This window comes from Ricinus communis, chromosome 9 (assembly GCF_019578655.1).
Source record: "Ricinus communis isolate WT05 ecotype wild-type chromosome 9, ASM1957865v1, whole genome shotgun sequence".
NCBI classification, from domain to species: domain Eukaryota; kingdom Viridiplantae; phylum Streptophyta; class Magnoliopsida; order Malpighiales; family Euphorbiaceae; genus Ricinus; species Ricinus communis.
Window position 1 is genome coordinate 22,325,510 of NC_063264.1, and position 23,325 is coordinate 22,348,834.

Below are 23,325 nucleotides of genomic sequence, written 5' to 3' on the forward strand. Positions count from 1 at the left end.
ATAGCTAAAAACAAGAGAGTTATAATTAAAAAGAATGAGATTGCAAGAAGAAGAAAGGGAGACTCTCCTTATAAAAGGAGGGACGAGTTATTTCTTTTACTTAAAAAAGTAAGTAGAGTAACTTGCGAGATTTAAATATTATCTATTTTCTTTTAAAGAGTTTAAAAAAAATATATTTCATTCGAAAATTTGTAAAGTTTTTTTATGTCATTTTATGGTCTATAATTTTTTCAATTTAATACTTTATGAACTATTTTAAAAATTCTATGATCTTATATTAATATAATAGAAAATTTAAAATTATATTTAATATTTTTAAATTTTTTAAAAAGTTAGTTTGTTAAACAGGTTATACGAGTCACGTCGTATAATTTACTTAATAAATATTATATTTGAATTTTAAATTCTTGACATGATTAATTAAATGGGTTGTGTTTTTAGCCTTTTTATATTATACAAATGTTTTAACATGATAGAACACGAATTATCAGTCCTAAAAGAAAATTTTAACTTTTTTGTTTAATTTTATTATTTTTAAATTTCTTTTATAGTTTAATCTTGTCAAATCGGTTTTGACAAAAATATTAAAATTTATCAATTTCTTTCAAAGTAAAATCCTAAATAACTTTTTTAAGGAAAAAACTAGTTTAAGAAATGCAATTCTAAATGCAAGGATGGGAGGGCTAGGTGGTTTCCAAAAGCCTATTTTAGATTTTTTTTCTCTACTTATATAATAAATTGTTAAATAATTGACACATATTTATTAATTTTAAATAATTAATATGTGTTAATTATCTATTTTCAAAATATAAAATACTTATATATATATGTTACTTTCTTATTTATTATAATATATATACATTTGTGTAGGCAATAATTACCCAATCATAGTTATTTTTTATAAGAAAAAAATAAACATTTCACCTTAATTTGTCTTAGCTTATTCTTGCTTGATGTAACATATAATATCTTTGTAAAATTACTTTGTTAATTAGAAAAATAACATTAAAATATTATATCAGATATCAAATAGGTAAAAGTTGAGACAACTCAAGGAGGTTATATAATATTACTTTTGAAAATTTAAATTCTATAACATTATTTAAATTTAATATATATATATATATATATATATTAAAATTTGAATGTGTGATTATATTTTGACACATAATATTTTTATTTTAATATGTGTACTTGTTTTAGACTTATGAAATTCAAGCTGATATGTAATATAATAATTCAGATTTTTACAAAAATAAATAATAGTTTTTTTAAATAAACTTTCCTCTCCGGGAATTTTATAAATTGGTTTAATATTTTCATGGTAATTTTTAAGATAGAAATTTTCTCAACTATGAAATTTTATATAATCTATTGTAAATTTAAAAATAAATAATATAAGTTGATATATGACTTAATAATAAAATTTCATATTCAAAAACAAGATTATTTTTATTATTATTATTATTATTAGATGTCAGTCGGATTAAAAAAAGGAATAATAAAAGAAAAAAAAAAAAGGCAATGAAAGGAAGAATTAGTGATATTTTGAAAAGAAGGTTCTACATTTGTAGCTATTGTGTAAAGGATCGCGTGAGAGCTTTAAGGACTTCTTTTTTTCTTGTTGCTATTGTTTTTGTTTAGCCAACAATAGGGAAAGAAGGAAAAAGGGAAAGAAGAGTTGTTCCAAATTCAAATCAATATTGTCATTTATATTAATTTTCTTTTTATCAGTTTAGAGCATGGTTCAATCAGGTAAGTCTGCCATTTTTTTAAAGATTCTATTAGGTAAATTTAATTTCTAAATCAATATTAATTATCATTTTGGTATATAAAAGTTATAACTATATTTGATGTAGGAATAAATTTGTTAAGGTGACTCTAATTTATCGGAGGATTTCAAATTTGAAGATATTTATTGAACTTATCATAAGCAAGTAAATAGCATATGGGTCAACAAATTTTAAGGAGTTGATTTCATTTGCTTAAATATGGTGGAAGCTTAATTGGGTATGAGTAAGTTCTAAGCTTTTTTACACTTGTTCACTAAATTTATAATTTAGGGGGTTAGTTATGATTGGTTACTTAAAAGGAATTCTTTTTGGGTGATTGAAGTTCAATAATTCCTATTGTAGGTCGATATGTATTCTATTAGGTATGAAAATTCTATTGATTACATGTATGATAGTAGGCAGATAACTGATACTATAACAGTAAGATGATATTATTATTAGTCTTATTAAAACCTATCAATAATTTAAAGTTAATTGGATAAATAAGAACTAGGAGAAATTATCTTGCTTGAGATTTAATTAAATTAAATAATTGGTAGTTCTAAATAAGTACTTTGTGAGTTATGATTTTATTTTTAGATTTGGATCCGTTTTATGTGTGGAATTAGTTAAAAATGCTACTGAACTTTTTATAGAATTAATTGAATGGGATTAAAGGATAATTGGAAAAAAATGAGATTAGAAATTAAATGTTAGATATTAGATATTAAATAAAAAATTTCAAGAAATAAGATTAAATTAATTCTTAATTCCGTTATATATATATATAATCTTACGTGCATAAATGATTGTTCGGAAAAATTAACAAGTTGAACGAAAGATAGTTTAGATTCTGCTTACCAAGTGAGGATAAGCTTTTAACATTATAGTTTTTAATTATGTGTGATATCTATATTTCTTGAATTTTAAATTTTATTTATTTTTGATAATATTTTAATAAATAAATATTTTTTATATTAAATTAAACATCTAACAAAATATTTTAATAATCGAGTAATATAGGTAATATCTAATAATATAATATATTAATTTTTGATAAAATTAACTATTATTTTGTGGTATTAAATAAGTATTTATTGGCTTTGATACGAATGCTTATTTTTGAATTATAAATAGACTTAAATTTTGCTACTAATACCATTTGTGAATTTATTAAGTATTAGATTAAGCTTGAATTATTAATATAACCTTAAGTATATATATATATATATTATTTATTTATTTTAAAAGAGGGATGTTACTGTAGCAAGTGTTTTAAGGGAAGCCTAACATAATATCTTTATTGGAAAAATTGCAAAAGGACCTCTGGAACATATCTCCCCTTCTCCTCATTCCTCTCCCTTCCTTCCCTCATCGCTACCCTCTCCTTCCTCCCTATTTCCACCATTTCTATCGTCCTTCACTACCACCAGCCACCGGAACCTTTTCCCTTTCATCTCCTTTCGCCGGCCAACCTCCATTCTCGCCGAAAAATCGAAAGCTTTAGGAGGAAGAGCTGTCACCCTTTTTGCGACTGCCGGAATGACCTTCTTTCACCGTTCTTTTGCAAATCTAATGCCGGACTTGAGCTCCTCACCCTCCAAAACCTATAGGCAGCCCCTCCTCGCCGTTGAACAGTCGTTTCCCAGCTCCTCCAAGCCTCACCGGAGCTGAAATTTTTCAGCCTCAATCTGATGGCTTTCGGTGACTTTCAAGCGAAGACATCTACATTTTCGAACTTCCTACAGCTCAATTTTCACGTAGGCTCTTCCGGATTCAAATCCCACCACAGTTTCAGACCCCGGTACTTTTCATACGTGCAGATTTTAGATTTTTGGGTTCGGTAAATTTTGTTTGGACTTTAAAAATTGTTTAAGAATTTTAGGAAATATTATCACCATTGATTGTCAATTATAAATAATTTAATTTAATTTGATCTAATTAATTGATAATTAATTTATAAATATTATAAATTAATTAGTATGATTAGTTATTATTCGGTTTTGTGATAATTATGGCTGGAAATAATTAAATTAGATACCATAAATTATTTGTAAGCTGGTTGTGAAATAAATATTAATGTTGGACTTTTAGTTATTAATTGAGATCTGTGCTATGATGCAGTGTCGGAAAAACTGGTAACCTGACTCCTAATAATTATGTAATGAATATTTAAAGTGCTTTTAGCAGGTTTTGAATCCATTTTATGGGATAAATGTCTGTATTTTAGGAGAGATTTTGCCGAATTTTCGGTAGAATTTTTTAGCGGAGTCAATCAAAATTCTTTAGGCAGTCTAATTTAGGAGTCGAAGCCTAAAATAAATTATAAAATATTTTATTAACTTAATTATTCTCATGAATAGATAATATGTCGGTTTAGCAAGTTCCACCCAGTTGGCGAAAACTCGGCAAAACTGTGAGTTAAAGTCATCTATTCTACTGCATATATCATATCTGGATCTATATGCAATTCTTTTAATGAATAATTATTATGGTTATGTTAATAGTATAAATATTATTAAATTTATTTTCATTACTATCTATATTATTATTCATGCCATTACTTTTATTATTATTATTATTATTATTATTATTATTATTATTATTACTACTGTTCAATTATTATTATTATTATTATTGTGAATATTGTATTATTAAATTATGCCATTACATCTTCTGTGATTTAATTTTAGTATTGTATGTTAAACGAATAAAGTTGTAATTGTTGGAGTATCATGTTACATATAATATTATTGATGCTAATGTATATTGTGGTTCGGGATGAGACAATAATAGAACGTTCCACCTGATGGGTTATATCAAGACCGTGTGCGCATCAGTGAGGATCAGTGTCGGGTAATAGAGGAACATTCGGTGATGTGCCCTGGTCCAGCACAATTTTCTGGGCTTATAGGACTTTGATTTGCCGGAGAAACGTCTCTGGTTGAGCGTTGTTCTCTGGGGGTCAGCTGTATTAGTATTTAAATGACCGAAGTTGATGTAAGGACCATGGTCAAGCTTTACTCTCTAGGCACCAGTCTCATTGGATTAAAAGAGCTGAAAAGCTGCTAGAATTGGGGTTTAAGGTTCTGCTGCAGTACTCGTCTTATATATGTTAAAAATTGTATATATTTTTTTAAAATTATGATATGACACAAATTTATTATTCTGCGATGTTCTATATTATTTAAATAATTATTATATATATATATGGTTGCTTTAATTCAGACTATATGATTTTAACTCACTCTCGATACTGACAGTCTCAATTTTAATTTTTCAAGTGACAGCTAGGCCCTCCACCGCCCTTATCTTTTGACAGCCCGACTTTCTTCTCCTTCGGGCCTATTGTAATTAGTTTCTTTCTTTTTTGACATTTTGAGTTATTTGAAAATCTAGGCTCTCTGTAGTAGTGGTTCTCAAACTTAAATATTTTATTTTGACCTATTAAACCTACGGAAATAATATTAAACGATTGTGCTAACATATTGATTTAATTATGTTGTAATTATGTGAATGAATATTAGTAAATGAATCATCGATATATATATATATATATTGTCTGCGTGCATATGGCAGAATTTCACGCTTCTGGCTGCTAAGTAAGATATATTTACCTCCAATGCTGCCAAAATTTTTTGGGATATATCTATGAGTGTATTTATTTATTTGTAACATTTTCTTTTAATATATTATCGAATTTTTCCTCATAGATTTAAGACTTGGATATTGTTGACTTCAAATGTGAAAATAGAATGCAGTTTTGGATACATAAAGGGATGATCCTATATTTAATTAGTTTTATAAGATTTTATTTGTCTAAGTAGATTTATTTGATTAAATATTTATGTTCATAATATTATTAGTATTTTGTCCAACATAATATTATTAGAATACGAGATATTATGTATACCCCTTATCTGTTTCTTTTTATTATTTGTTTATTCTTTCACCGACTTTTACTCACATTTTTTTCCGCTATTATTGTTATGCAGGATAATTGATCAGAAGAGAAGTTATAGCGGATAGAGCTTCGTGTTGCTAGCTTTCACGATCTATGAAAGTGAAAATGAAAAATTAGATAGTAGGATTCAGTTTGGGCATAGCCGTTACATATAATTTTATTATTTTTCTATTAATTTATTAAATAATAAATTACAACTCTAATTAAACAATGACTCTAATTATAAAAAATAATATTTTAATTATATTTTTAATATTATATCAACTAACAAATTAGTTTTTATCAAACAATGATTTTAATTTTAAAAATTAATATTTTTATATTTTTATTAACTAATAATACTATAATTTCTAATCTAACAAAATAGAAATATTAATTATATATAATAGTAAAGATTAATTAATAAATATTTATTTTATATTATTATACTAATAAAAATCTCTAAAACCAATAAAATCTTAAAATTTTAAAAAATATTTAAGAAAAATATTTAAAAATATTTAATTTATATTATTTTTTAAATATTATAAATAATTATAAAATATTAAAAATTTTATTAAATTTGGTCTGTAAACTCAATTTACATTTTAAAATAATTACAACGGCTGCGCGGATAAATGACTAGTTGATAGGTAGTTTATAAAAACTAAAAAAATCTATTAAATAAAAGAATTTAAACATATTTTCTTAACTACAAATATAATAATCCCAAACAAGCCTAACATTTAAGAACAGGGATGGTATGAGACATAAGAAGAAAACACAAAATCCAAAATGATGGCCGGCAATTGAGTCATCTTGAATCCACGAAAACGATGAAAAACACATAAACAGATGCTGAGTAAACATACATGTGACCATTACGTACAGGATAAAATGCCAAAAAAAAGATGCTTTTCCAGTGGTGTAAACCCTTATCTAGCAACTTCCTAATCCTCTTTGCAGTTTACAGGAACACATAGACCAACTTCTCATATGTAATTCCAGTCTCGTACGGAGTTTATTGGTCACTCCCTTAATTCTTGCTTCTATTATGCAAGTGCTAAGGCCAAATTCTATTGGCTACGATGAACCCTCAAAAGCCTAGTTGTTTTGAGAATGAAGTGCAGGAAGTGAGGGAACCTTGTCAGCTCATTTTAATGAAGCTTCCTAGTTCGAAATGTGCAGCATTGGACGGTGACAGTAAAATATATGATTTCTTGGAGAAAACCATTCTAGTTGGAATTCAGTTCTGAATGATTCAGTAAAATATTTTTAGGTCAGTTCAATTCGATTCTAAAAGTTTTCGGTTATTTTTTTTTCAATACAGTTTTATAGTTCATGCAGGAATCCCCGACATCCATCCTTGGCATAGATAATACAGGCTTTGACTTGTGAGATGCAAGCATTCGTTGTAACAGATTTTTCACAAGTTTCCATTGATTTCCTGAGGGTTTAGCATTAAGCAATATGGATCAGTAAGTTATTCTTGGGGACGGTCTACGTTCTGAACCAAAGTATAACAATTCAGCCAACTCTAGTTTCATAAAGTAGTAGGACTCTCAATCTGCAAACGAAATATGTGTGCTCCTAGATATTGTGGCAAAACAGGTTATATAGACTATGCAGTTGAGGTACCAGTTTGCACAGAGGCTCAGCTTTTTGCCTTTTGATGTCAACTTCAGGCACAGCTTAAATCTGGTAAATGTTGCATTACAATTTTTACATCTGCACCGGAAGCAAAATGAAGGAAGCACTGTATTTTGTTCAAGTTCTTAACTTAGTGCAAGAAATGATTGCGTGCATATGTTAATTATATGCACATAAGACAGGGTGAAGCTATGCATGTGCTACCCTTTCTTCTCATTATTTCCCTCACCACCCCCCACCCCCCCCCCCCCCCAAGTAAACTAATACACTAGTGAACAGCAAACAAGGGAAGCTCTAATTGTTTTATTGCATAAACAATCGTACACAACACAAGTTCTTCAACCAGTTGACACCAAAAGATCAATGGCAAAGAGAAAGCTAAAGTTAATGTTTATTAAACCAATGTTCAGCCTGTTACTCGTAATGAACAGGTACCCTCTGCATTCCAGTGCCTGCAACCATATCATCCCAAAGCAGATCAGAGAGTGCCATTGTCAACTCTCCCACCTTACCTGCAACAAAGAAATCAAGTATGTCATAAGAATTATTGCTTTGTTTATATTCCATACTATTGCAAGAAAAGGAGCATCTGATCTCAAGTCAGTAATAACAAAGTGATAAATGGGTAGCAGATTACTGTCTCCTATGGGTTGTTCATCCCACATTATAATTGGCAACAGAGGGAGTGTACTTCCAACATACATAATTTCAGCTGCCCCTTTAGCCTCCTCCACAGTAAGGTTACTGGTTTTAATGCATTTTAATCGCCCTTGCGCAATCAGTTTAGGTGCTAATTGAAGAAGCCTTAATGCAGTGCAACCACTAAGGATCTTGTCAAACGAAGGCAGAATGAGCTCTTTATCATGGTTTATGAAAGCAACATTCACATTCGGGCCCTCGGCAATATAGCCTTCATCATCAACCCAGATAGAAGCAAAAGCTCCTTTGTCTTCAGCTTCCATTATCGCAAGGACATTGGGGAGATAGTTCACATTTTTCATTGTTGCAAACAGAGGTGACTTTATTGGGATTGTAGATGTTATCACTTTAACACCTTCTTTGTGCTGACAGAAGTCATCGTCAATGACTACAGCATAGAATGCAGAAGTTGGGCATTTTGCAGGTGAGAGTAAGAAATCTCCAGGGCCTGCACTTAACCAAAATCTTAGAGTTCCTTTCTTGCATTTTGATGCTGCTGTCATCTGAAGAAGAATGCTTCGAAGAGTTGAGCGAGGGAAAGGAGAAGTTATCCTTGCTTTTGATGCTGATCGTAGAAAACGATCCAAATGGACATCTAGCTCATATAGATATCTGCATTAATCATAATGGTCAAAAGATAGAAATTGTAATTGCTTTCCAAAACAGATAAGAGAATAAACTACAATATTTAGAAAGCCCAGAATGGCATGCAATTGATAGGATGGTGATGCTGATGCTGATGCTGCATGAAAACTTATATAAAGATGTTTTATAGCTTTAATGCATACCCATCAAAAATGATAGATGTATCAAACACACCATGCCCTCGATGGACCATGTGATCATCTATGGGAATTACCATCATTGCTGGATCAAGAATAATTCCACCATATACACTGGAAAACATTGCTGGGTATGGTTGTTTTTTCACTGCACTCCACTTCTCATGTAGCCTTTCAAGCAACTGAATGATCAACAACAGAAATGGAAAAAATAGTTTAAGAAAATGTCAAAGAGGGAGAAGAACTAGTGGTAACCTGGCATTTTAGAAGTTAAAAGATCATTGAAAGAATAGAGCAGCAGTCTTTCAAAAGCAATAATAGAAAATGGCAGGTATTTTTAGGCAAAGTTAAAGTCTTCTCACAGAAGGGAAAATTGGTCTCCACTAATTAATCCAATCCGGAATTTCATATGGTACATTGAATTAATTGAGAAAAGCACCATAGATTTGACTGGATGAACTCAAATCAAATTCAGGTTATAACATAAACTGAATATCATATCTTATAGAAGGCACATGTACACATTTTAGGACCCACTAATCACTCTAGATATGTTTTATGCTTGACAGGTTTTAGAAGTTTAGCTTCATCAAATTCATCTACAGCTAGCTATTGCTAGGTAAACCCAATTTGATCATTGGCAAGTCCATAGCAACTTCCTTTATCTACTATTGTCAACCTCAAAACTATTCCTTACACCCTCCCTTTTTCTCCTTTAACATGTCCTGCAGTCAATAGAACAAGACCAGAACACAGCAGTATTTTCCTATAAAGAAGAAAAAGACCGAGTCGGAAGCTTCTTAAATTCTCTGATACAAACCAGAAAATGATACATATAGCTAATACCCCATCTATCAGTTTATATGTCAAAGAAAAGCAAATGAATAGGGAACACAGACCATAAACTTCAAATTAGAATGGAAAATCCTGACCAAGTGTAAGTAAGAAGATAAGATATCAGGTTATAGAGAGTTTTATAACCTCTGAAGATGATGAGAACACATGAACCTTAAAGTCACTGCTGCCGTTTTCAACTTCTGATGCATCCACCTCTTCTTCAAAACAGACATGAAGCATTAAAAATAGTAATAAGCACAATAAATTCATCAAGAAACAACCAATTAAGAACAACCCAAAAATCTATTACACCATAAAAATAAAAGGAAGAGAAAAACAAAAAGAAAAAGAAAAAGAAATTACCTGATTTTTGATGCTCCATGGATAATCAAGAAAAAAAATGTAACAGTGAAATAATATGGAAATCAAGAGATAATAAATCAGATGAAGTGAACCAAGTTTATAGGCAATACTAATAATTGGTAGTTAATATAAAATAATGTTTTTAGATCAGAGTGAAAGTCCATTTTTGTTTTCTTTTTGGTGTTTAAGTTAATTTTAAGCAGCTTCTCTGGCAGTTTCTTGGAGTTTGGTCCAAGGTAGAAGACACAGTAAAAGGCAAAACTGGAATGTTGTTGTTTTCTACATTTTGATGAAAAGGAATCCCCTGAGATTGTATGTATCGATCTCTTGGAATTTTATTACCAACCACAGCTTGGCCAGGACCCATGTGTTCATCTGTCTGTGCCTCCTATTCAATTCTGGGTCCATTCTGAAGTAGGACGAGAGTAGAGACAACACTTGAAATTTAGTATTATTACAATAAATATTCTTTTAAGGAAAGGAATAGTGTCCTTCGGCTTTGGTGATTTCTTTGGAAAAGAAAGGAAAATTAGAGAAGGTATCACATTATCCACTGGTAAGTAAGACCAGTGATATGATTCGAATTTGATTATTGTTGTCTAAATTCAAGATTCAAAATTTTATGTGGTTTCCGCGTGTAAGTTCAATATGGAATATGTTTTTTGTGGTTCTGATAACATCATTTCAGATTTTGGCCAATTTAGGCAATTTTAGATTCCGAGTGATATTAGGTTATTGGATTAACTTATTAAATTTGGATTAATTTTTTAAATTCATCTATTTAATTTTATTTTTTAATCTCAAAATTTCATCTAATAAAATTCTATACATAATTTTTTAAAATTTTTTAATTAGAAATCAAAAGTTCAAATTTTCTGTGTTGATAGTGGATTATCTTTTGCCTCATATATGTATGGTCACTTTTTTTTATTGGACTATCCTTTCATTTACGTTATATTTTTCTTCAAAAATTAAAGAAAACAAATAAAAGAATACAAATTTTATTAATTTTTAAAATAATTAATTTGATTATTTAGTTTATTTACAAAACCGTTTCCATCGATAAATTAAAAATTCTAAATTTAAAATGATGTTAACATCAAAAAAATTTATTTAATTAATTTTTTAATACCGATTCACTTTTATTGATTAATTTAATTTTTATTCAAAATTTAATTTTATTTTCAGTTCCAAATGTTTCTTTCTCATAAATATAATATAAAAAAAATTATTCTTTTATTTTAAAAAATAATTAAAATGGAAATTAAACTAAATTACAAGATAACAAATGCACACATCTATTTTCTAAGTTAAATTCTTTTGTTTCCTTACTTGTTATTTTCATTTCTTGATTATATATATATATATATATATATATATATTATTTCAAGGTAATTCTTTTATTTAATAATTTACAAAGTAATAATATTTAAAATAAAATAAAATATGGAGATGATTTTACAAAAAATATATCTTAAAATTCTAATTGAAAATAAAATATATTAAAAAATCAATATCGAAAGTAATTATACATGATAATTAAATGTTATAAATATATATATTTATCTTAATATTACATTTTAGGTCATTTCAAATATTGAATCAAATTGTGTTGGTTATGAATTCAGGTATCATCAGGTCTCTGATTATTTTGATTTCAGGTTCATATTGTTTTGGATTCGAATTATTTTCAGTTTTTTATTATTTTAGGCTCAAATTGTTCTAATTAGAAACTAAGACTAAATGTTGTTAAAATATAAAATTTTGTTCTAGGTTTTTAAAAGCATGATCTTATATAAGTTAGTAATATTATTTAATTTAAATTTTTAATTATTTTTATTATATAATTAGAGTAAATTAAATTAAAATTAAATAATTTTACTCTAACTCGATAAGAAGTTATTTTTATAAAATTTGATATTTAGTATGAAGTTCAAGGACTAAATTGAACTTTCTTTATTGATTAAGTAATTTGATTGAGGTAAATTAACCACTCTTGTCAAGTTATTGGGTAGATTAAAATATGAATTAATTACCCATTAACTCCAAGATCAGAGGGCAAATTAACACTTTAACCTTATTTTTATTTGTTGTTTGTTTTAATAATTGAAAGCATTTCAAACCTTAAAATTTTAAATACAAATACTAAAAGAAATTTTTTCTGAAGTATCTAGAAATGAGTTAGCAATTTTAATATTAATTCAGTTTCTTTTTTCTATGGCTGAAAATATAGGCATGTTAACAATTTTAGATATGAAAGCTAAAATTAAAACCAATAACAAAATACACTACTAATACTGAAAAAAATAAAAATTATATACTAGATTTGAAATAAGTTTAAAGTACAAATAGTTAAGCATAATAATTAGTACAAAATCCACCCAGCAACAATGCCCAAGGCATAATCATGTGCAGATATAACCATAACACAAAATATATCATGTTATATTCCTAATTATACGTCAAACTTATAGATAATTGATATATATTTATTAGTTTTAAATAATTGAATATGTTCATCATTCAATAGCAAAGTGTAAAATTAGCCTCATATAAGTGCCCATTTCACTTCCAGAATCCTTCAAAAGTTGAGTGTTAGATTCAGTAGGAAGTACTGAATTCATAAGGCACCCTAGTTCATTCTGTTAATTTCTTCAAGAGCTGGTTATACAACTTCCTGCTTCTCCCCACTCCACCTCTTCTAGATCTAACATTTCTTGCATTGCAGGAAGAATAATTATTATTAAGAAGAAAAGAAAAGGAAAAGAAAAAGGAGCATTATTGTCAAATCATTATTCCATAATTATACTGGGTATGTATACAATTCTACTGCAGTTTAAGTACTAAATTTTATGGTGGTGTACTCATATAGCTATACTCTTTTCTATATCCATGTGAGACTGATGCTTCCAGGCCTATTTCTATGTAGATATCTAACAATATGGCCATTAGATATGATCTTCGAGATAAGGTAGAATATCCGTCATGAGAAGATTACTGATATCGCGCCCTGGCCAATTGCTAAATTTTGATTATGTAGTGAGTTAGTATCTACACTTGATGTGCCTTTGACAGAAAGCTTTTACCCTCCCTAGAGCTTCTTCAAGGGATGCCGGATCAACAGCGAAAGTTATGCGCAGCCAATTCTTCAGCCCCACTGCAGTTCCTGTAAAAGAAATGTTATTCTCATTTGTTAGTAACGACTGATAGTATAGCTGTTTGTTAGCCTCTACAAAGATGAAATCTGTAGGTTTATCAAATTTAATTTACTATGAATCTTTCCTTATAGGAAATGACATCATGTCATTCTTTTCGATCAGTAAGTATGAAGTATGAAGAGTGTGATTTATATAGTTCCTACCTGGAAGAATGATAACTGATTCCTCTTTGGCCAATTTGAAGCAGAAATCAATATCATCAGAGATATCATCTAATAGCGAAAGATTCAATTTCATCTGCACCCATTTAAAGTTCAATAAGCAGGATAACAGTTGTAATCCCATTTATTCAGATCCAAGGATAACTATGAATTGTGCCCTTTCCTCACCATAACAGCCATGGAACCTTGTGGCTTGCCGGGACAAGTGATGCAGGGGATCTCCTTTATCCTATCACAACAAATCTCTGATGCATGCTTCAATATATTGATGGTTTCCTTGAAAAAGTTTTCATCAGTTTGCTCGAGAATGCAAGGCACTGCTGCCTAAAGGGCCAAATTGTCATCAACAGAAGATCAGAACAAAATATGTATAAGGTTCTTGACAATATCAATAATCTTGTTATATATTCGATATTATAAGCTGTGATACTATCAGAAAGCTGTAGTTGACATAAGCATGCAATAATACAAACCTGAATGAAAGTTGCAGGTCCTCCTAAAATGTCAAAGTACTTCTTGATACGCTCAACAAACTGAACAGAAGCAAAGTAGAATGGAAAAGTTAATACATAATCAGAGTCTAAATGTTCAAGCAGATTGTTCAATATTTAGGAAAAGTAAAACACTTTTGTTTATTGCCAAGGATGAAGAAATCGGAAAAGGCATATTCAAAAAGTTCAAGAAAACAGCAAGGAGGCCATAGGTACTGCTGTATGCAGTCCAACAGTTTTAAGAACTAGTGAGCCCCAAGAATCTGCTTAGCAATTGGATTTTCCAGAATTTGAGTTCCTTGCAAACATAGTATTCACGAAGAAGTTATCACAGGGAGGAGAGGGAGAAAGATTCAACTGATAAAATAGATGTCAATTAAATATCCTTGCAAGAAAAAGGCATATCAATATGCTGCAAGCCAACAAATAGAGAGAAAGGTCCTATCATATAAAGATGCATCTTTTTCAGTTGCAGAGAGAGGATATGTGTCTGACACACTAATGGAAATGGAATCTACTATTAGACAACCTTGCTGAAGAAATTCTGTCATTACATGCAATCACACACAAAGAAGAGATAAGAGAATCAACCTTGGGTTTCCTTAGGATGCCGGATGGATCAGTCGTCACAAACCAACCAAGCCTCCATCCAGGCACTATCCATCTCTTTGACAGAGAACCAAGTGTAAGAATAGGAACAATGGATCCGAAAACTCCCATTGGCACGAATGGATTATTCCCAATAGCAAGGTGTCCATAAACTTCATCGGCGATAACAAGAATTTTAAGCTTTTCAGCAGTTTCTGCAATCTGAATCCAATATGCCAATAATTAAGACCCATTCAGAACAGAATCATGCAATCTTACTCATTATAGTGTCTGTTTGCTTTGCACTTGATGCCAAGTCCTAGACCACTAACCTCTTTTAGATGTCGATAAGAGTATACATTCCCACAAGGATTCCCGGGGTTTATGATTACCAATGCAACAGTGTTCTGATCTGCAAGCATTTCAACAGCATCAAGATCAACCTCCCAACCTTTCTCTGGGAGAAGATCAATGTGCCGAACTTCAAGCCCCCTAAATGCAGCACAAAGTTCATAAATTGGGAAACATGGCCTAGGAAGCAAAATATTTGCTCCAGGGCGAGAAAGCATTGCCAAAGCAACATCAATTGCTTGCGTGCAGCCAGATGTAACAAAAACATCATCAGATGATAACTTATAAGGAAGATCACGAGATAGGTAATCAGAAATTGCCCTGTCCAAAAGAAAAACTACAATGAATATGAAATTATATAAACTGAACCTGTGACTCACAGAAGTTTCTCAAATTTGAACCATAAGTTTCATGTCATGATTTCTAACTCTAGAAATAAGACATTAGATGCCTAAAAAGAAAAAATTTAGAATCTCAGCTAGATTTATTTTTGCTAAAATAAGAAAACAAATAAAACTAGAGGTAAGACGAAAACTTTGAGATTTGAGTTCTCGAGTTAAGTCGACAGCTACTTTGAAAGAAGAACAAGAAATTGTATTCAAATGAGAAAATGCAAATTAGCAAGTCTAAGTAATAATTGTGGATTGTTTCAGATACAACTGCAACTAGAACTAAGCTAAACTAAAGAAACCCAGAACATAAATTCGTAATTACTTTCGAGTACAACTGTAAGAATTGAGGAGGGAAAGAACATAAAGGATAGAAGTAACAATTGTAATGGCAGCTCCATATTAATTGAGCATAAGATGGCAATCAAGAGCTCAAATAACTAACTGAAATAACACGACACTGTCATATATTCACTGCAAAGTTGAATCTGTTAACCTAAAATTTAACTCATGAAGTCCAAATTCACAAGGAGCTAATTTCTCAAATCTAGACCCAGAAACAGAAATCAGCATGCAACACCCAAAATTAAATTGAAATAAAACTCAAGAAATACAAGAATTTGAAACTGTCAAAGTATAAGAAGACTAAAGTAAAGTAACTAAGAGATGATTACCTTCTAGTTTGAGGAAGGCCAACAGTAGGAGCATAACCATTGAACTTATCACACTGAAGAGCATTTACAACAGCTTCCTGAGCAACAGGTGTAGTGTGAAAACAAGAATAAGCAGTAGGGTCACCTATACCAAGTGAAATTACACTCCTACCAGCTTTCTCATCAATATTTTCCATCAACAAACTTAGGATGCCTTTTATGGTTATGTTTTTGGGAGTTTCCACTTCATTCACTGTTCCATTCTCCTTTCTCTCCATTACTTTTCTGTCCTTCAGGTTCTTGCAAATCTTTATATATATATATATATATATATAAAATTTAATGGTAAAGAATGGTTCTTGTTTTTATATTCTTGGAAGCTGGGATTTTGGGAGAGTCTGTTAAAAAAAGAGTTAAACAGATCGATTGGTGGCTTGAGATGAGTATATGCGTAACACCACACGTTCAAGTTTTCCTGTAATCTCTGTCTCTCTGCATGAAAACAAATTTGGTTTGTTTAGATACAGTCCATAAAAAACAAAATATTAATAATTAATGTTTTATGTAACCCGCTACTCTCTTAATATGATTTGTGCATATAGCGTCAATAATACAAAAATGACATTTTATATATACATATTTTATATTTTAATATTAAATAACTATTACATATTTTATTATTTAAAATTTATAAATATATCATAATTTTCTATTTATTTGGTATAATTAAAATATTTTTATCAATTTATAAGAATCTGAATTCGAAATTTAGTGGTTACTCAGAAGGTATTTATTAGATATTATAAGATTATTTAGTTAATACTTTAGTTGGGTCTTTTCTATTTATTATTAAAGTTAGTGTCATATAATAGATGTAATAGGTCTCATTTTAAGCTACTTTTGTCTATATAAACACTGACAAATATCTCCCGTTTTAGATCATTAAAAAAAAAAAATAGAGCAGTAGTCTTTATTTTAAATTTAATCAAATTTAAGTAAAGTATTAATTTTAGAATAATTTGATCTTAATAGAAAATTATAATTTTTATTATTTTTATTACATTATTTTATCTCATTACAATACAAATTATGGCATTTGGAGATATCTAAAAAAGGGTGTATCACTTTTAAGCTAATATTCCTTTCTAATTCAAAATAATCATGAATTCAAGCCATTCTTCTTTTTTTCTGTAAATCTTTTTATCAATTATGTCTTTTGAATGGATTGACATCAAAAAGTAATGAAGAAAAATCTTATAGTTGATAGACATAAATTTAAAAACTAACTAATTTAATTGTCAAGCCGAAATTATGCACGTGTAAATATGACCTAATCTCACCAACTTTATAATAATTAACTCAAAAAATATTTCTAAAATAAAATAATGCAAACCACAAGATATTTGAAAAAAAAAAAAGAAAAATATAAGAAATAAAAGAAAAAATTGTTTCAAAACTTTTAAAAAAACATTTAATAATAAATAAAAGTTTCATCCAACACGATAAATTAAATTTAAATATATATATAAATTAAATTTAAATATATATAAAAAATAAAAGAAAGGAATCATATTTGGCAATTGAAATTTCAATCTCATAGTGACCTTTTTCTCCCAAAATTGGGTAGTAGCTTTCATTCAACTTTGTAAAGACAGGACAGCGCCTAAAACACATTTGTTAGGGACAAACACGTCACTCTCTAAAACAATGAGACTGTCTGAATTCCATAGAGCCACCCACAAAGAATTTTTGTGCCAATTTTTTCTAATAATAATAATATAATTATATAAATACTTATATAACAGCTTATAAAATAATCGTTTTATATTATTATTTTAACTAATTCTATTTTTAATTTATAAAATCAGTCGTTATAATATGGTTTTTGGATTGTTTATTTAATATTACTTTTTTTTTTATATTGGAGAAGAGGAAAAATTGCTTCTATCACTTTTCCTCTCTTGTTATAATTTTTAAACACGCAAACTAATAATTTATCTTAGATTTTTTTTTCTTTTGTCTTTTTAGTTTTTCTTGCTTTTTCAAAGTGGATGGGCATTGGATAGTTAATTTATTCTTTCTCTTCATTGATTTAATATGATAATAATTGAAAATCTGAGCTTAGATTAAGTTTTGAATTTAAATTTCTCTCTTCTCATTCATAATAATAAAATAATAATAATTTTTTATCATATTTTAATCTATATGTTATGCATTAGACCTCCTATTATTAATTTAAGACATTATTAATATTTATGATTTAAGAAAAAATTCTAACCTTCTTCCCTCACTTTTCTCATTTTTCTTATTCTAGACAAGTATCAATTATTTATTCATTAAAATATTTAAAGTCAGTGCGGATAAATCTTATCCTACAATATATAAGATGGGGATTGAATATTTAATATTCACATAAAGATCGTTAATGTAAAAATAAAATATTTTATCTAATATCTGATCAGATATATATATATATATATATATATATATATTATTTTTTAAATTGAGCTAAATATTTAATTATCAAATATGGAGACCTTAATAAGTTTGTTTTTATTAAAATTAGGATTTTATTTTTATATTTTACTTTGCATAATAGATATTTTCTAAAATTTAAACATAAATCTAGTAAATCTTCAATCATTTAAATGATTTAAATTATAAAAAACAAAGATTACAAAAAACTATTAAATTATGTTCTTATGTTGAGTATAAAAAGATTAAGAATTATTTCCAATTATTGAAATGATGATCCAGAATCAGTTATTACAAAATAAGATCACTATGATAAAATGGCAATTTTCCAACATTTAATATTTAATTTTAGACCTTTATAATATGTATAGGTTCAAATGCGAAATAAATGAAATGGAACCATCATTTGCATTATAACATAGATAATTTAAGACACTTTATATGAAATGTAGCCCAAAGCCAAATTGTGCTATTCAAATTGATTTATTTGAAATACTCTTTGCATAAATTGGAAGAAAAATAAATAAATTTTACTCTACATTTGAAATATAATATTAAAAGTAAATAAAATTTTATTAAATAAATCCGTGAAAAATTATTCATACTTTTTAATAGTAAAATAATTTATAAATAATAAATTAATTCAATATAAATACCCATTCTGGAATTAATCAATTGCCCTTTTTTTGTTACAATAATTGACAAATTCTTTTATGAAATAATTGATATCTTTTGAAAAAGCGGACAAAGAAACGTCATAACGAATGGTACGAGATGATGATTAGACATTTAGATAAGACCTATTATGACGTATTCAATCAGAAACGTGCACGTCCATAAGTCATTTGAAACGCTCTATTCTATGAACTAATAATTTATTAACAAGAAATAAAAGAAATTCTTATCAACCATTTTTTTGGGAAGCTTATATACACGTGAAAGGCATTAGTGCACGTGCCCAACGCTTGTTCAGAAACTTTTCACCCAACACTTGTTTAATATATGTCCATTTATAATAAAATTAGTTATTAAATAATCTAATATTTATATAGAATCTTAATTAATATTATATGTTTATCCAAACATTACAGTCATTATTATTATTTTAGTTATAAAATTAAGTTGATAAATATCATTTAATATAATTTTTAATATTTAATATTAATTTATAAGATTTTAAAAGATAAGAGCAAACTAAAAATTTTTAATATTTTTAATTTTTTAAATTTTAAAATTTTATTAATATGATAATACAAGAATTATTTATTAATTAATTTTAATATTATGTAAATCAATATATCAGTTATATTGAAATTACTAATTTTTAGAATTAGAAATTTTATTATTTAAAAATTAATTTATTGTTGAATATAGTATTAAAAATGTTATTTAAAATATTATTTTTTAGAATTAAAATTATTATCTAATTATAAAATTAATTTATTAATTAATATAAATATTAAAATATAATTAATATGTTAGTTTTTAAGATAGAATTAGTATTATTATTTTTTATTAGAAAACTATTTATTAGTTAATATATTATTTAAATATAATTACTATACTATTTTTTAGGATTAAAATTAAGTATTTAACTAGAAATGTAACTTATGAAGTAATAAATTAATAGAAAAGTCTACAAAATTACACATAAACTTGAATATCATATGTCAAAAGTAAATATACATATCAAAACAGGAAAAATTTTGTGTTAAAAATTAAACATACATGTCAAAAAAATTTCGATATGAGAAATTTATATATATATATATTACATTTATATTTTATGGATAAATTTATTATACTTTATATAATAATTATATTACTTAATTTTTATTTAAATTATTATAATTTCTAATATAAACTAAATATTTAATAAAATATATTTATTACATATTCCTTATTGATATTAATTTATATATCAAATATAAATATAATAACTATCATAGTAATTATATAAAAATAAACGTCGTGACAATAGAGTTGGTCGATTCCGACTCCAACTTGATTCAACCGATCTTTAGAAAATAAATGTTAATTAAAATAAATTTATTTTATGAATTAAAATTGGAACTAGTAGTTCCAGTTCTAGGTGAGAGGAAATTGATCTTAACTGGTTTATGATTTTGAGCTAGTCTCAGTCTGTTTTGACCATTTCAGTTCTATTTATCCAACTTATAAACTATTGATCTGAATATTGAAAACTAATATGGATAATGTGAGAATTTATAAAATAAAAAAAATTAAAAATTTATACTTAAATTCTAATTTTATGATAATATAAAATATATATGAACAAATATAATTGACTATTCATTATTATTAAATTTCAGTAATTTATAAATAAAATAGAAAATAAAATTAAAATATTGAAGTATAGAGAGAAAAAAATTAGTACGATTTAAAAAAATTAAATGGCTTCATTAGTTTCTTATTGAAATAAAGTTTCTTGTTATCTTTTTAAGACCCTTTTTAGGTAGAAATCATAGATTATTATAAAAATATATAATAATTAGATTTTTTTACAAATAATAAATAAAGAAATTAAATTACTGGAAAGAAAAAGAATAAAAAATATAAAAAAATATAATTTTTAGATTAAAATGAGTAAAAGCAAAAAAAAAAGTAATTAAACTATAGAAATAAATTTTAAATTAATTAATAAACTTAAATAAGTAAATAAAAAAAATAAAATATATCAAATAGATAATTAAATTTAAATCAAGATTTTATAATATTACAAGAAATATCATATGAAAATAAAATGAAATTAATTAATTAATTAAAATAATAACAAAAGAAATACAAAAATTAAAACTTAAAAAGTTGTTACTATTATAATTATAGAACTAAAGGATAATAAAATTATTTTTATTCATTAATATTTATAAAAAATGACAACCGTCATTCTTTAATAGTCCTATATAATAAGTCGTGTTAAAATATTCTCTTTATTTCAGCTTTAATACATACATATAATATATATATATATTAAGTTTCAATTATAAATTAAATTATGAATTTTATATTTTTTAATAATTTTATTCAATTTTTTTACAATTTTAAAATAAATACACATTCTTTTAATTTATTTTAAAAATATTTTTTGATGATAATTTTATCATGATTAAAAAGATGATGTAGGAAATCAATTATGCTCACTAAAAAAATAATAATTACAAATCAGCAAATATAGTTTATTAAAAAATTAATAATATAACCATTTTAAGTCTCATATTTGTGCATTTGTTTATATATTTTACATCCAAATGTAATAAAATTTTTATTTATTCAGTAATTTTTATATTAGTAAGCAGAATTGACTTGCCATACTATTTTTTTATTATAAAAATTTAAAAATATAACTGAAAAGTGTTTTTGAAAATAAATTAAAAGTATGGTATTTAGTTTAAAATTTTAAAATAATTAGATAAATTTATTATAGAATATAAAATTCAAGATTTAATTAGTAATTAGACTATTTTTACTGACGTATTACGAATAATAACTAAGACATTTGTAGTATGAATTAATATCCTTTCATATTATTTTAAATGATTTTAAATTTTAGATTCATAATTAACAATGAGATTTAATATTTATAAAGTAAAACTCCTTTTTAGATTTCAATAAAATCTCAACCATCCAATTTAAAATAAAAATTACAAATTACAAACATGTCATGTACAAGTTTAATATGTTCTAAAATTAAAACTTTTAGTATAATTAGCCCATAATGTTTATATACCTAATTAGTTTTTTTAATAAAATTAAGAAATACAAGCCACACATATATAAGAGCTTATTTTTAGATATACATATAGTGGAAATTATTAAAAATAAATTAAATTCTATTTATATGAGATAGAATAGTTTCTATATTATATTGTTTAAATCTAAATATTCTATATATTTTAATTAAAAGAAAAATCTATTATTAAACTCTTAAATTGTTTTAGTTTTTTCTATTAATTCTCATAATTTTATTTTTAATTTTATTAAAAAGTTCTTATCACACATATTTCATGAGACTTTTATTTATTTTATTGAGCTTTTATATTTTTATTTTTATTTTGATTAAAGATGATAAGAGTTTAAAAATGCATTTCACCTTAATTAAAATGAAAATTCAGCCAAAGAAAATTCTCAAATTTCCTGGAAAATAAGTACTACTTTTCTTTTCTAAAGAATGGACAAGGGAGTAGTTGGCAAAATACATATAGTTAGCAAACTATAATATTCCCCCAAATTATAAATATTATGGATCACAGTGACCGTACCTGCAAATCTCCAAGACTATTGTAAAGCTTTAGGTCCTTAATTACACAGCGTTTCTCTTTCTATGACTCCTCCGCGTCTCTCCTCTTATCTTCAAAATCATTAATTATTGAAGATGAGTTTGATGACTCAGCCTTTTGTGTTTACTCAGGAAATTGAAAGACTACAACTTCTTGGGAAGTCCTACATTAATTTCCTTATTATATACACTCGGGGGAGGCTACTGTTAGATATTTTTCATTTTGATCCCTTCTAATTTTTGAAATTTCCTTCTGACCCTCCTTTCATAATTTTCTAATACCAGCACTTTTTATATCTACCAGTTATAAATAAAATTAAATCTTATATTAATAATAAATTATAAATTTTTTAAGTATTATTTTAAAAATATTTTTCTATATAATAATATGTGTATATATTCTTAAAAAATATATGTTGTGTGAATGTTTTATTTTATTATATTGTTATTTTATCTTTTTAATTTTATTATGATAATATATTAACGTCTCTTACTCATTGGTTACTATTATTTTATCAACAAGATTAAATATTAAGTTAGAAAAAAAATTTTAATAATCAAACCTTTATTAAATTATAATATCCTCGTAATCATAAATTTTATTTGGTACAAATATACAACTATAAAAAGAGATTTTATTATACAAATAAATTTAA

The 23,325-nt window shown here is 26.6% G+C and overlaps 2 protein-coding genes and 1 long non-coding RNA gene across 5 annotated transcripts; 1 reads left to right on the forward strand and 2 right to left on the reverse strand.

Moving 5' to 3' along the window:
• The first annotated feature begins 3,055 nt into the window (after positions 1-3,055).
• On the forward strand, positions 3,056-5,837 carry LOC107261591. Its single transcript, XR_001535492.3, has 3 exons — positions 3,056-3,576; positions 4,136-4,188; positions 5,768-5,837. It is a non-coding gene; the product is annotated as an uncharacterized LOC107261591 (long non-coding RNA).
• Positions 5,838-7,649: 1,812 nt separating this feature from the next.
• Positions 7,650-10,469, reverse strand: LOC8263464 (D-amino-acid transaminase, chloroplastic). Of its 3 annotated transcripts, none has more exons than XM_002523242.4 (5): positions 10,047-10,469; positions 9,828-9,898; positions 8,853-9,028; positions 8,003-8,676; positions 7,650-7,877 (listed from the first exon to the last, which is right to left on the reverse strand). In XM_002523242.4, the coding sequence occupies exons 1-5, from the start codon at positions 10,063-10,065 to the stop codon at positions 7,780-7,782; spliced, it is 1,038 nt and encodes a 345-aa protein (XP_002523288.1). In that variant the 5' UTR covers positions 10,066-10,469; the 3' UTR covers positions 7,650-7,779. The 3 variants fall into 3 exon arrangements, with proteins under 3 accessions (XP_002523288.1, XP_015577337.1, XP_015577336.1); XM_015721851.3 differs by having other exon boundaries at positions 8,068-8,676; positions 9,828-9,901; positions 10,047-10,467; XM_015721850.3 differs by having other exon boundaries at positions 9,828-9,901; positions 10,047-10,466.
• Positions 10,470-12,807: 2,338 nt separating this feature from the next.
• On the reverse strand, positions 12,808-22,822 carry LOC8263465 (probable aminotransferase TAT2). Its single transcript, XM_048379556.1, has 8 exons — positions 22,653-22,822; positions 15,919-16,389; positions 14,837-15,176; positions 14,508-14,726; positions 13,899-13,958; positions 13,594-13,749; positions 13,408-13,501; positions 12,808-13,212 (listed from the first exon to the last, which is right to left on the reverse strand). Exons 2-8 carry the CDS (start codon positions 16,173-16,175, stop codon positions 13,091-13,093), a joined length of 1,248 nt encoding a protein of 415 aa, XP_048235513.1. The 5' UTR covers positions 16,176-16,389; positions 22,653-22,822; the 3' UTR covers positions 12,808-13,090.
• Positions 22,823-23,325: the final 503 nt, after the last annotated feature.